This window comes from Panthera tigris, chromosome C1 (assembly GCF_018350195.1).
Source record: "Panthera tigris isolate Pti1 chromosome C1, P.tigris_Pti1_mat1.1, whole genome shotgun sequence".
In the NCBI taxonomy this organism is placed as follows: Eukaryota; Metazoa; Chordata; class Mammalia; order Carnivora; family Felidae; genus Panthera; species Panthera tigris.
The window spans coordinates 117,582,939-117,596,387 of record NC_056667.1 but is presented as its reverse complement, the minus strand read 5'-3'; the positions used below and the strand labels follow the sequence as shown (position 1 = coordinate 117,596,387).

General features: G+C 50.8%; 1 protein-coding gene across 3 annotated transcripts; it reads left to right on the top strand.

The window, feature by feature from the left end:
* The first annotated feature begins 536 nt into the window (after positions 1-536).
* Positions 537-9,375, top strand: TMEM177 (transmembrane protein 177). 3 transcript variants are annotated; one of them, XR_006220629.1, is made up of 3 exons: positions 537-607; positions 2,422-4,073; positions 8,941-9,375. XR_006220629.1 is itself a non-coding variant. In XM_042994261.1 (2 exons), exon 2 carries the CDS (start codon positions 2,444-2,446, stop codon positions 3,377-3,379), a length of 936 nt encoding a protein of 311 aa, XP_042850195.1. In that variant the 5' UTR covers positions 537-607; positions 2,422-2,443; the 3' UTR covers positions 3,380-5,336. The 3 variants fall into 3 exon arrangements, 2 of the variants coding, with proteins under 2 accessions (XP_042850195.1, XP_042850196.1); XM_042994261.1 differs by lacking the exon at positions 8,941-9,375 and having other exon boundaries at positions 2,422-5,336; XM_042994262.1 differs by lacking the exons at positions 537-607; positions 8,941-9,375 and adding an exon at positions 652-793 and having other exon boundaries at positions 2,422-5,336.
* Positions 9,376-13,449: the final 4,074 nt, after the last annotated feature.

The window sequence follows — 13,449 nt, the reverse complement described above, 5'->3', positions numbered from 1 at the left end:
AAACTTTATTTACAAAAAACAGGTGGTGAGCAGCGCTGCTGGGAAGATGAAGTGACAGGTGTGACGCTGCTCTGTGGGCTGTACAGCATGGATCACTTGAGGGGCATGGGCCAGGGGGCAGCTGCTACGGTAAACTAAAGCCCAGAGCAGACCACTGGCGGTGAACGCTTCCAGACAGGAAAGGCCACGGACCTGGCAGTCAGGTGCGCTTGGGCTCCGAAGGCAACGCAACCACAGATCACCTCCTAACCCACGTGGGGCCGCCGTTTCTTAGAGGGCTAAACAGGCGACCAAGGCCGCCTTTCAGGGACAGAGAAGGAAGCCCCCGCCCACGCAGCACAGCCGAAGGCGAGGACCCCGCAGGCCTCAGCCCCGCCCCAAGGCACTCAGTCAGGGAGGAGCCTCCAGCTCCAACCCCGACCGCCAGCGAGCTAGTCCCCGCCCCAGGCCCCGCCCCGGACGTCCCGCCCCCCTGTCCCGCCTCCAGAGCCTGCTCTGCGCCAGGCCCCCTGTAGTCCCCGCCCCCGGAGCCCAGGCCGGCCGCGCTCTGCGCTGGGCCCGCCCCGCACACGTGTCGCCGTGTGCTAGGTGGCGGTTGCGGAAAAAGGTGAGCGCGCGGAGGGGACGGCAGGTTCGCGGAGCCGGGGACGGGCCCCCTCCCTAGGGTCCACTCCAGCAGCGATTTCGAGCCGCGGTGCGCAGCCTGGGGCCCGGGATGGACGCCCGGCGGCGAGCCCTCCGCGAGGGTCCCGCGGCCCCTCCTCGCCCAGCCTGGAGCGTGGCCTTGGCGCTGGTGGGCCTGGGAGCGTTGGGACCCTGGCCAGGACCCTTGCTTTCCTAGCCTTAGTTTCTCCATTGGGAAAATAGGCCCAAGTGATGTGCCCCTTTGGGAGTTTTTTGTTAAAATAGGCCAGCCGGTACCCCCACGTTCTTGTTTGTAGCAACTTACTTGCTAATTAAACACGTTTCAGAGGCAGGAAGACAGTAAGCCTCAACCAAAGTAAAATAATTGTGAATTCTTGTTGAAATATTTACGAATGAAATAAGAGGACGCCCAGGACGTGTTTCAAAATAAACCAGTTGGAGGAGGAATGTGGGTGGGAGAGAGAGGAAACAAGATTGGCCATGAGTTGGTTGAAGTGCTAAGTGGCTAAGTGCTCTTTTCTCTACTTTTGTATATATTTGTAATTTAGCATTAAATTTTGTTCTGACATGAAAATTTTTCTGTGGACCCCTGATAGCCTGTGTTCAAATACTGTGCCTGTGTTAGTCACAGCTGGGGCTGCCAGGACAAGTACTGGGTGGCAGAAATTGGTTTTCTCAGGATCTGGAAGCTGAAAGTCCAAGATTAAGGCGTCAGCATGACGCGTCTTCTGAGACTGCTCCCATTGGCTTGTAAATAGTCACCTGTGGCTTGTGTCCTCTCATGGTCTTTCCTCTGTGTCGGTGTCCTAAGGTGTTCTCTTAAGGACAGCAGTCATATTAGATGAGGACCTACCCTCATGACCTCACTTAATTATCTCTAAATACAGTTATATCCTTAAATACAGTTACATTCTTGGGGGGAGGGGTGGCAGGGGTTAAGACTTCAGCATGTGAATTTGGAGGGAACACAACTCAACCTTTAATACTGCCACTTTGGTAGTCTGGGGTTTTGATCAATTTACTTAGCCTATCGTGCCTCAGTTTCCAATGCTTTAAAAAAGGGGCAGTAGGAGCTCCTGGGTGGCTCAGTCGGTTGGGCGTCTGACTTTGGTTCAGGTCATGATCTCAAAGCTCAAGGGTTCCAGCCCCGCATCGGGCTCTGTGCTGACAGCTCAGAGCCTGGAGCCTGCTTTGGATTCTGTGTCTCCCTCTCTCTCTGTTCCTCCCCTGCTCACACTCTGTGTCTCTCTCCCTCTCAAAAATAAATAAACATTAAACATTTTTTTTTAAATAAACAAATAGGGGCAAGAGTAATTGGGCATAGAGTTGTGAGGATTCAATTGTTGGATAATATATATAAAGCTCTAAGAGTTGTGTCTAGCATCTAAGAAGTACTTCATACGTTGAACATAGGGCCTCACTATGGGATGACTAGTGTCATGAGGCAGTTGGGGACTTGGTGCTTATTAAACGTAATAATCATGCATTATCACAAGAGGAGTCAGCTGCTGTGCCAGACCGATTATTTTACGTATTCATATGTTTATTCATATGCCCGTCACCGCCACCCTAGTGATGCCCTTGTCCCTTGCCTGTTTGGCAGATGGGTAAGGTGATGCACAGAGAGGGAGTTTGGATTGGAGCTCTGGCTGTAGAGCTCATACTCTTATCCACCTTGCTGTATTGCCTCAGTTACAGAGGATGTGGCCCTGGGATAGGTCAGCCTGCAGGCAGACCCAGGGAACTGTTGGCTGACTTCTCTTTCTCTTGGCTCAGGTTTACAACGGTGGCAGCGCTCATGGCAGGTCCCCTGTGGCGGGCCGCAGCGTTTGTGCAGAGACACAGGACAGGCCTGGTGGTGGGTTCCTGTGCAGGCCTATTTGGGGCCCAGATCTCATACCACGTCTTCCCAGATCCTGTGATCCAATGGCTATACCAGTACTGGCCTCAGGGCCAGCCAGCCCCACTCTCCCCAGAGCTGCAGAGGCTCTTCCAAGAGGTGCTACAGGACATTGGTGTCCCCGCAGGCCATAGCTATGAGGCTTTCACCACCTTCACCTTCCAGCCTGTGAGTGCTGGCTTCCCGAGACTCCCCGCCGGGGCGGTAGTGGGCATCCCAGCCAGCTTCCTGGGTGGCTCATTGACCAACACTGATCATCCAGTGGTTGTACATGGGCAAAGAGTGAACTGGCAGAGCCCAGCAGGTGCCCGGCTGAGAGATGCCCTGACCCTGTCCCGCGACGCCCAGAAGTTTGCCTTGGCCAAGGAAGTGGTGTACCTGGAGAGCAGTGCCGCCGCCCTACAGGCTCTGCCGGCCCCAGCTTGCCTGGCAGGAACGTGGGCACTGGGCGTGGGTGCCAAGCATGCACTGGGGCTCTATGGGGGCCCCATGAACATACGGGCTGCCTTCAACCTGGTGGCAGTGGTGGTGGGCTTTGTGGCCTATGCCTTCTCCGCAGACTCTCTCACTCATGCCCTGGAAGCCTGGCTGGACCGCCGCACGGCCTCCCTGTCTGCAGCTTATGCCCGGGGTGGAGTGGAGTTCTATGAGAAGGTTTTATCCGGCAACGTAGCCCTGCGCAGCCTCTTGGGCACACACGGAGCGAAGCTGTATACGCCTAGTGGGAACATCGTTCCCAGACACTGGTTCCGCATCAAACATTTACCCTTCACGACCCGCCGGGATTCTGTGCTGCAGATGTGGAGGGCCACGCTCAACTCGGGCCGCTCCTGAGGGACTCATCACAAGGACAGATGCGGCTCCTGCAGGCACCACCCTGCCGTTGACTCTGGGGGCTCTCTTGGTGCCTCTGGACCCGCAGCCCATTGTCAGATAAGTCAGACTTTGGAATTAAACAGCCTGGGTTCTATCCCAGTCCACCACTCATGATCCCGGGGAGCTTGGGCAAGTGTCTGTTGAATCTAAGCCTCGGTTTCCTCAGCTGTCAGATGGGGACGGTGTAAATTACCTGGCAGGATTGTGGGGCAGCGTGAGCTGTGAACGAAAGGGCTTGGCCGAGAGGACATCCCTCGAAGAAATGGGATGTCCCTCCTTGGTGTTTGAATACCAGCCGGCTGTGGGAGTCAGGCCGCTTCTCCCCCCTGGAGGTGCTTGCACGACGTGAACAACCACCGTGTAGTTTACCTGGTGGTCTAATCCCAATTTCCTTCTGCTGTGGTAGACATTGAAAACCTTCGAGGCCCAGGTGAGAAGCTAGTGTCGCCCTGAGAGGCTGGGAAGTGGGAGCTTGAGGGAGAGCTTCAAGGGCGATGTGTCCAGCGAAGACGGCATGCTCAGAGAGAGCCCCTGGGCCTGAAGGGGAGTGGAGGTGTTGCTGGAACCCGGCGAGACCTGTGGCCGAAGGAAGAGGAAGGAACAAGCCATTGCAGAACTGAGGCTCTGCAGGGAGGGAGCCTGCTGATGCATGGTCAGTGCCTGGGGAGGAGAGGGCCAGGGGTGGGGGCAGAGGGAGCTTGGTTTTCAGGGGCCAGGAGGAAGCAGGATGGAGGAGAGCGATGGACTGGGCCTGGTGTCACACTCAGGGCCCAGGAGGCTATGCTGCACCCTTGCTCTGTTTCCCTTGGGCCTTCTAGTGGCAGATGGAGCAGACCCCACTTTTGGTCCTTGGACAGGAGACCCCTTCCCAGGAAAGGTGGGGACAGTTGTGGCCAGCAAGCCAGGTTCCCTTTTTTATTTTTATTTTTCATTGTCGATTATGTTTTCCCCGGAACAGTGGAAGAATTCAGGCCCGTTGCCAAGGTAACTCAGGGCAAAGAGATCAGGCCACAGCCAGGGAGCCAGGAAGCCCACTCAGTGGCAGACAGTTCCTGCAGGAGGCTGAATGGAGGGGGGGGGGGGTGGCATGTCTTCCTTCTGGGTCCTTCACGGTGGCTGCAGATCTGTGCTCTGGCTCCATGGGGCCAGCCTGTGGGTCCCAACGTCCGGCCTGGCCACACACCCCATCTCTCAGGTCTCCGGGATGGCGCTGGGCACACACTTGGTGGATGCATAGGCAGGTGGATGAGTTAGTGAGTGGTAGAACGCGTGTCCGCTCTGGGAAGTACCACTTCAGGGGGCCCCTCAGGCTGTCCCCCGGCTGCTGCCCCCATGTATGACTGTGTGATCTCGGCTGGAGAAACATGGTTTGGGGTCTGGATTCGGTGAGCTCCATCCACTTACCACTCCCCGCCCCACTGCGTTCAATACTAGAGGAGCAGCAGGATGGCCATGCCAGGCATTCCTGCTGACTTGCCCAAAAGGGAAGGAAAGGGAGCCCCCGTGGTAAGGGAAGTGATCCCCTGAGATGGCTGCTGCTTTGGCTCCCTCTAGTCCATGTCACAAACTTTGCACGCCTCAGCTGCTCCCGGTCCCCACGCATGCCTCGTGTGGCCCAATTTCCAGACCTTGGCCCAGAGCCTCCACCCTGTGAGCTGCCCCTCCCCTTCCTCCCTGCTGCATTCTGCACATCGCCCAGGCCCAGGCAACCCTCAGCTCTGTCCTTGCCGTCCCCAGATAGTTCCTCCCTCCAGCCTCCTACCCCTCCCAGCTCTTGGAAAATCAGGTGTGTCTGGGTTCCATTCTGCTTAAAACTGTTTGCAGACATCCCCTTGCTTTCTGCTAGGGGCGCCTGGGTGGCTCAGCCGGTTGAGCATCCGACTTCAGCTCAGGTCATGATCTCACAGCTCATGAGTTCGAGCCCCACATCCAGCTCTGTGCTGACAGTTCAGAGCCTGGAGTCTGCTTCAGATTCTGTGTCTCCCTCTCTCTCTGCCCCTTCCCCACTTGTGCTCTGTCTCTGTCTCTCTCAAAAATAAACATTAAAAAAAAAACCCGTTTTGTGGACATCCCCTTGCTTTCTGCTAGAGCTGCATCTCTGAGCCTGGACCTAATGGCCTCTCTAACCATCTTGTGTCCCCTTCTCCTGGTTCTGTGGATCCTAAACTCAGGAGCACTTTGGTTCCCTCACTGCTTTCCTCTTCCTTCCCCACACAGTGCCTTGATCTGGGGTGCTTTCTCCCATTTTGCCCTTGTCTCTGTTATTTAGTGCTCTTTCTGCAGGAATACCCAGTGACCTGACCCTGGGAACCTTCCCCATTCACGCCCATCATGCACCCTGTACCCCTCCAGAGCCCTTAGTGCAAGCTGTAACTACATAAGTTACCGTGAAGCTAATGGCTTACCATCTCCTCTACTGAAACGTACTGTCTATAAGAACAGTGTTTATGTCTTGTATACTGCTGTGCACTGAGGCTTTCCATAACATTTTTGAATAAATGAATGGAACTTTTAAGCTACAACAGGCAGGCCTGGCTCCCTAGAGTCAGAGCATTTACTGTAGGGCTGGCTGCACACATGGGTGAGGCCATATGAATCATAGGTGACCCTGTCCTGTCTTCCCAACTTGGGACTTTCCAAGGGCAGGACCTGGCCCGGATCTTCTGTGATTGTTGTTCTGTGGGGAAACCAGGACACTTCTGGTCACTTCCTATAGAGCACAGATTACCACTCAGGCCACCAGGGCCTCCAAGAGGCTTTAGGAAATAGGTCACACACCCCCCCCCCCCAAATTTTGTGATATATTGTGCCCTCGCACACAGATTTGGGTGTTGATCCTAGAAAGATGAAAAAGCATGCTCCAGAGCTCTGTAACAGACCAGGTGGCAGGAAGGTACCCTGTAAATGCGGCCCTGCGTCTTTCCTTCTCAGATGCCTGCAGCACGCCTCAGCTGTCAGCGCTCTGCCCCTGATCCCAAGAGAACATTGTCCTGTTGAGTCGTGCCCCCCTCCCACATGACCCTGGTTCTGAGTGTGAATGTGCAGAGATACCCAACCCCCCCACCCAGAACAACAGCCCTGCTCAGACTCCGAAGTAGGCTGACCGACAAGGCTCTGTCAACGCACACAGATCCCCCCCACCCCATGTGCACGCAGGCGCGCGCACGCGCGCGCACACACACACACACACACACACACAGCCGGAATATAGGAAAGGGAGCCCCAGAGCCATCATGCCATCATCGGCTCTGCCCATTCCTGACCCTAGCAGCCTGACTCATCCCCAGCAGCCAGTATCCACAGTGCCATGCCCCATGTGGCCATGCCTGGCACCCCCATCCCCAGGTGTGCGTATATCACAGTCTGGGGCTGAAAGAGACCTGTGGATCCTCACCCAGTGAGTCCTCCTGCCCACTCCATCCCTACAGTATTGTTTATAGCGCCTTTAGTATGTAGCAGACACTCTGCTAGGCTCTTAGAGTCTGTTTTCATTGATCCCCAAATTGGAACAGGTAGTTGATAATGTTATTTCGATTTTCTTTTTTTTAATTTTTTTTTTTTAACGTTTATTTATTTTTGAGACAGGGAGAGACAGAGCATGAACAGGGGAGGGTCAGAGAGAGGGAGACACAGAATCTGAAGCAGGCTCCAGGCTCTGAGCTGTCAGCACAGAGCCCGACGCGGGGCTAGAACTCACGGACCGCAAGATCATGACCTGAGCCGAAGTCGGCTGCCTAACCGACTGAGCCACCCAGGCGCCCCAATGTTATTTCAATTTTACAGGCAAGGAAATAGCACAGAAAGGTGAAGAAATGGGCCCCAAACCACAAAGCTTTGAAAATAACAGAACAAGGATTTGAAGTCAGGAGCCTGGGTCTGGATCCCCTTTGCAAACCCTTTGTTTACACTGTCCTATTTATCCTGAGGGTTTTGTGGTATAAACTTGTACTGTAACCTCTATAGCCTTTCTCCCCTGCTGGTTAGAGGTGACTCTCTAGCCTCACCTCTCATCAGGAGAAAATGGTCATTGAGCAGAGCTTTCTGGAACTTCCAGGGGAGACCCTTTCAGCTAACTGAAGAGGAAAGGACACCCGATTTGTCATATTTGGTGCTGAGGTGAGAATGGAGTGGAGGGACCAAGCATTAGGAGCCCTCAGAGGCTCCAGCTGAGGACAAGGTTACCTTAGGAAGCAGAGAGAGGACACAGACAGGATAGCCTGCTGTGGGTTCAAATGCTGGTCCTGCCACTTTAGCAGAGTGACCTTGAACAAGTGATGTCACATCTTGGTCCCCAAGTTTTCTATTAAATGGGGATATTGATATGTAGCTTACAGTATTATTTTGATAATGAAAGTGAAATAAAGTTTGCAAAATGTGAAGCCCAGTGAGAGTATATAGTAAGCTTTAAAAGAAGATTGGTTTGGGGGCACCTGGGTGGCTCAGGCGGTTGAGCGTCCAACTTTGGCTCAGGCCAAGATATCACAGTTCATGAGTTCAACCTCTGCATCGGGCTCTGTGCTGACAGCTCAGAGCCTGGGGCCTGATTCAGATTCTGTGTGTCCCTCTCTTTCCACCCCTCCTCCACTCATTCTCTCTCTCTCTCTCTGTCTCTCTGTCTCTCTCTCTCTCTCTCTCTCTCTCTCTGTCTCTCTCTCTCTCCCTCTCAAAAATCAATAAACATTTAAAAAATGTTTTTTAAAGAAGATTGGTTTTGGGGCACCTGGGTGGCTCAATCGGTTGAGTGCCGACTTTGGCTCAGGTCATGTTCCCACGGTTCATGAGTTCGAGCCCCACATCAGGCTCTGTGCTGACACTCAGAGCCTGGAGACTGCTTTGGACTCTGAGTCTCCCCCTCTCTACCTCTCCCCCGCCCATGCTCTGTCTATCTCTCAAAAATAAAATAAAAGATGTTAAAAAAAAATTAAAAGAATATTGGTTTCCTAAATTTCCCTGCTTTTTAAGTGATACAGGTACTAGGGTATTCAGAGCTTGGAGTTGCTGCCCAAATACCAGCAATTCCTTGAGGCTGGAACCCTCCCAGGGAACTCACTGCTGCCTACTACAAGTCTGTGCTTAGAGCTTTTCAAAGTCCCAGGTAGGTCGGTACCTTTGCTGAGTTGCTATCAGTTGACAACTTTTTGGAAATTACGTGGCAGCAGCTGAGAGCAAAGGACCCATGTCCCTTTGGTGTAGATACCAGGCCAGAGAAGAGGCCATTAAAATGGGAGATAGTCTTACACCTACTATACTGGTAATTTTAAAATCCTAGACCATTCACTTTTAGGGTGGTTGCTGTGAAATTGGTACAAACGTATGTTCTTGGTGACATTTGTAGTAAACAGCCTCCAAAATGGCCCCGGTGATCCCCACTCCTAGTGCTCTTGGCCTTGTGTCATCCTCTGTCTTTACTCCCCTGGTTCAAAACAGAATACAGCAACATTAAGGGGGTATCACTTCTGTAATCAAGTCACAAAAGATTGTGACTTCTGTCTTCCTAGCAGACTCTATTGTCTTCTCAGATGCATGCTTTGATAAAGCAAGTTGCCATATTGGAGCCTTGCCATAGCACGGAACTAAGGGCCATCTGATCAACAGCTGGCTAAGAACTGAGGCCCTCAATCCAACAGCGCATGAGGAACTAAATTCTGACAACAGCTGGAACTGAATTCTGACAACAACTGAGTAGGCTTGGAAGATAATCTGTCCCCAGTCGAGCTTTCAGAAGAGACAACAGCCTCAGCCAGCACCTTCGCTGTAACCTGTGACAGACTCTGAAGCAGAGGACACAGCTAAGTTATGCTTGGATCCTTGACCCACAGAAGCAGTGAGACAATAAGTGTGGGTTATTTGAACCACTTAGTTTTATGGTGATTTTTTGTGCAACAACAGCTAACTAATGCACATGATTAATTAACAATGGTTTGGGGTGCTGGGTGGCTCAGTTGAACATCCAACTCTTGATTTCTGCTCAGGTCATGATCTCGACGGCTCTTGGGATTGAGCCCTGCCCTGAGCTTTGCGCTGACAGCGCAGAGCCTGCTTGGGATTGTCTCTCCCTCACTCTCTTACCTTCCTCTGTTTGCATGCTCTCTCTCTCTTTCTCTCTCAAAATAATAAACATAATTGACATAATGATTTTAGAAAGCAATTTGGCAAAATTTGATATGACCACAAAACTGTATCTTTTGAGCCAGTAACTTGAAACCTAGAAACTTATCCGAAAGCTACGACCTAACAGAAACTAAATAGTATATGCCCAAAGATGTACATAAGAACATTAGCGGTGATCATTAAAAAAAAAAATCAAAATAATAGAAATGTTGAACAGCAATGACTTAGGAATATGGCACATCCATCTGTTGAATGTTGTTTGGTCACCAAAAAGCATAATTGTGAAGGTTATGATAGAAATGTACAAATATTAGTTACAAATAGCAAGTCTTTAGAAAATAGGAAGTGCTACTTGCAATGATGATTGCAATAATGTCCCATAGGTAGGACCTGGAAAGAAATTCACAAAGTTGGGGCGCCTGGGTGGCTCGGTCGGTTAAGCGTCCGACTTCGGCTCAGGTCATGATCTCACAGTCCGTGAGTTCGAGCCCCGCGTCGGGCTCTGTGCTGACCGCTCAGAGCCTGGAGCCTGTTTCAGAATCTGTGTCTCCCTCTCTCTCTGCCCCTCCCCTGTTCATGCTCTGTCTCTCTCTGTCTCAAAAATAAATAAACGTTAAAAAAAAAAAAAAAGAAATTCACAAAGTTGAAAGTAAATCTGTTCCCGTGGAGTTTGGAATGACTATGCATTCAATATATGTAAGGATTTACTGCTGTATATGTTTATGCTTGTGTATGAAGGCTTATTCAGAGGGGTCCATGGGCCCTCTCCCTCTCCCTGCATCAAGGTGACAGATTCTGGCATCACTGCTTTTGGCTGTGTATCCTTGGGGTGTGGCCAACCTTCTGTCTGTCAGCTTCCGTAGCCATCATGAAAATGTGCTGCTCAGATCTGCGGGGAGCAGAAGTGACTGACAGCCGCAGCTGTTGTTTCCTTAGCTCCACCACCGCATTCTCACTGAGGCCATGCCTCTCACAGGCTGCTTTCAGCCAACGGCTGGTCTGGTGGCCATGCTAAGGCAGGCTCATTCCAGTGAATTGAGGGACTTCTCCAGTGGGTGACTGTGGCTCCAGGACTCTACTGTATGTAACCTGGGCAGGTCTGTCTTAGGTCCGAGACCCTTCCTACCCAATCCTCCTTTATTCCCCACTCCTTTCCAGGAGTCAGATCTACATCGTGATACGAAAGCCCCCCTCCACTTTCTATTCCCAACCCCTTTGCCCTTCACAGGCATTATCCCCCGACACATGTAATCCTGTCTTCCTGTCTATTTCTCAGAGGACCTGAGCTAATGAGATTACTCCCTTGCTCAGTTAGGTACACTGTGAGGTCCTGGGGTGCTTGCAGTCCCACGGAAGGGCCCGTCCGACAAGTAAACCTGCAGTGACAGCACAGTGAGATCGGTGCAGCGAAGGCCCGTGAGGACCAGCTTGGTGACCACGAATTTTTTTTGCATGCGTAGTGCAATTTTATTTCAATTGCACCAAGTCGGTGTGTAGGAAATGTAAATGCGGCGGTACGGTAAAAATAGCAGAGAATCGAAAAATCCAAGAAAGAAGTACACATAAAGCATGAGAGTTCAACATTAACATTTCATCTTAGGTTCTGACTGACACTTGATACTCGCAAATTTCAAAACAAACCTTGAAATCGTGAGGACTGTTCTGAAGACATTTCAGCACCAGCATAAGATTCACCCATTCAGCTGGTTTGCAGTTGACTTGTTCTCCACGTACGTAGCGCGTAGTACAGATCTGTCACGGGTCAGATCACAGCGTTGAGGAAAGGAGTACCTTCCTGTAATTAGAAAGGATCCCCTGGACTGCACTCAGGTTAAGACATCCGGTGTATAAGAGCACGCAAACCATCATAACGTGCTTCCAAGAAACATTTTTCTTAAGTAGGCTGTATGCCCCGTGCAGAGCCCAACGCAGGGCCTGAACCCACGACCCTGAGATCAAGGCCTGAGCTGAGATCGAGTCAGACGCCTAACCGACAAACGCCCAGGCGCCAACAAGGAACATAATTTTTATAAAGAAAATAACTTAAGCTTCTGTTTCCTATTTTAATTACTGAAATCTCTCACAATGGCAAAGTGTCACCTGTGACAGTAAATGTATACAGTGATTCAGTCAAACTTCTTAGAAAGAACACACTTGGCAATCTGGGCTAATGAAAAATGATGGAAAATATTATGTGATTACACAGACATCATGTTAATGTTAGACCAAGGCACAGAATGTTTGGTGGGTAAACCAGTCTCCTCTTCAGAGCTGGCATTTTATTGTAGTCTTTTACTCTGTACCCAGTATTCTGTCCTACCAGAGGCTGTTTAACTTCACCCACAAAAAATGATTTCTGACCAGATGTATAGGGAACATAAACATTTATGTCATCAAGCTGTTTGCATAACCAAAAGTACAATAATAAAGGTGAAGGCACCTCCCATTTCTTTTGGAAAACAGTACTTTATAAGCTTACTGCGTCTTGACTGCCTTTACTGCTATTGCCTGACAGTGAATAGTTAGTGGAACAAAGAGCTGTTCACTTGAATTCTGATAGCTCATCCCTCAGAGGCTAATCTCAGAATGAAGTTTCTACAGAAACCGGAACTATTTGAACATGGAAAAAAAAATCCCTTCAAACCTCTTTGAAGGGTAATGGCTGCCTGTCTGAAGCATCCGACTATGCCATCAACAAGCTCTGTCTCATGAACTGACACGAAGACATCTAGACAGCCGATGAAAACGGATTATTTCTGCAGAATTTCAGTAAAACTTCTGATAATCACAGATTTCAAGGCAAATATGGCACATTATTGTATCTCAAGCATAAACGAAGATGGAGAGAGGCTGGGGGTGCCGGCCTGGCTCAGTCAGAGAGCATATGCCTCTTGATCTCATGGTCTGGACTTTGAGCCCCATGTTGGGTATAGGATTACTTAAATAGATAAACCTTTAAAAAAAAAAGATAGCCTGGAGAATTTTTGATTTCCTAAACATCCCGCCTGGCAAAGTCTATCATTGTAACATACGTAGGACTTCTTCCCTATTTTAATCTTACGAGCTTCAAAGAAAAAGGAGTGGATTACATACCCGTGTGCATGCATGCACGAACATGCACGCACGCACACGCTGGTAAGTAACCTAATTCCTTCTTCCCCTCACCTCACTTTATTGAAAGGAAATTATGCAGAGGTCATCATCGGTCTCCCTTTCCCTCACGATCTCTGTGACCTTAACTGCTGCTGTCATTGTTACTTCTTGTATTTCAACATAACAAAATTCAAAAGCAGCTTGGTAGGCAGAAACATGTTCCTGAATACTTGTATAACTGCAGGGCACCTAGGTGGTGATAACTTCCAAATGCAGTGGCCACACTTTTGGGTTCCACGGTAAGAGCTAATTCAGATGAAGCTCAGAATCCTGTTTCAGACCACGGTTCTCAGGGCAGAGCCACCTGAGGGAACGCCCGGGAACTGGCCCCAGGGGAGCTACTGAAGGGTCGCCGGGTCAGGAAACACCGCAGGGGCTGGATACTGGGGAGGCCGTGCTCTGGAGGAGCCTGCATTACAGAGACCGCCATGACAGGACCTTGAGGAAGAGAAGAATCCTGTCCTCCTCCAGCGACCCTCCAGCGCCCTCTACTGACAAGACTCAACTTTGTGTCAGCCGGGGAGAAGTACTTAAAGGGTCCCTCTCCGTTTTCTCGAAGCAGGTGGTGAAGGACGCATTAGAAGCAGTAAATTGATAACTAGTCCAATGGTCAAAGAGCAAAACCTGGCATGGCTGGCAGAGTGCAAACAAGGGTGCGGGGGAGATGAGACTGAAGGGCCTGGTGGGGACCAGAATATGCAGGGCCCGGTGGGCCATGGCGAGGTGTTTGGATTTTATTCTGACAGCACTGGGGAGCCTTTGAT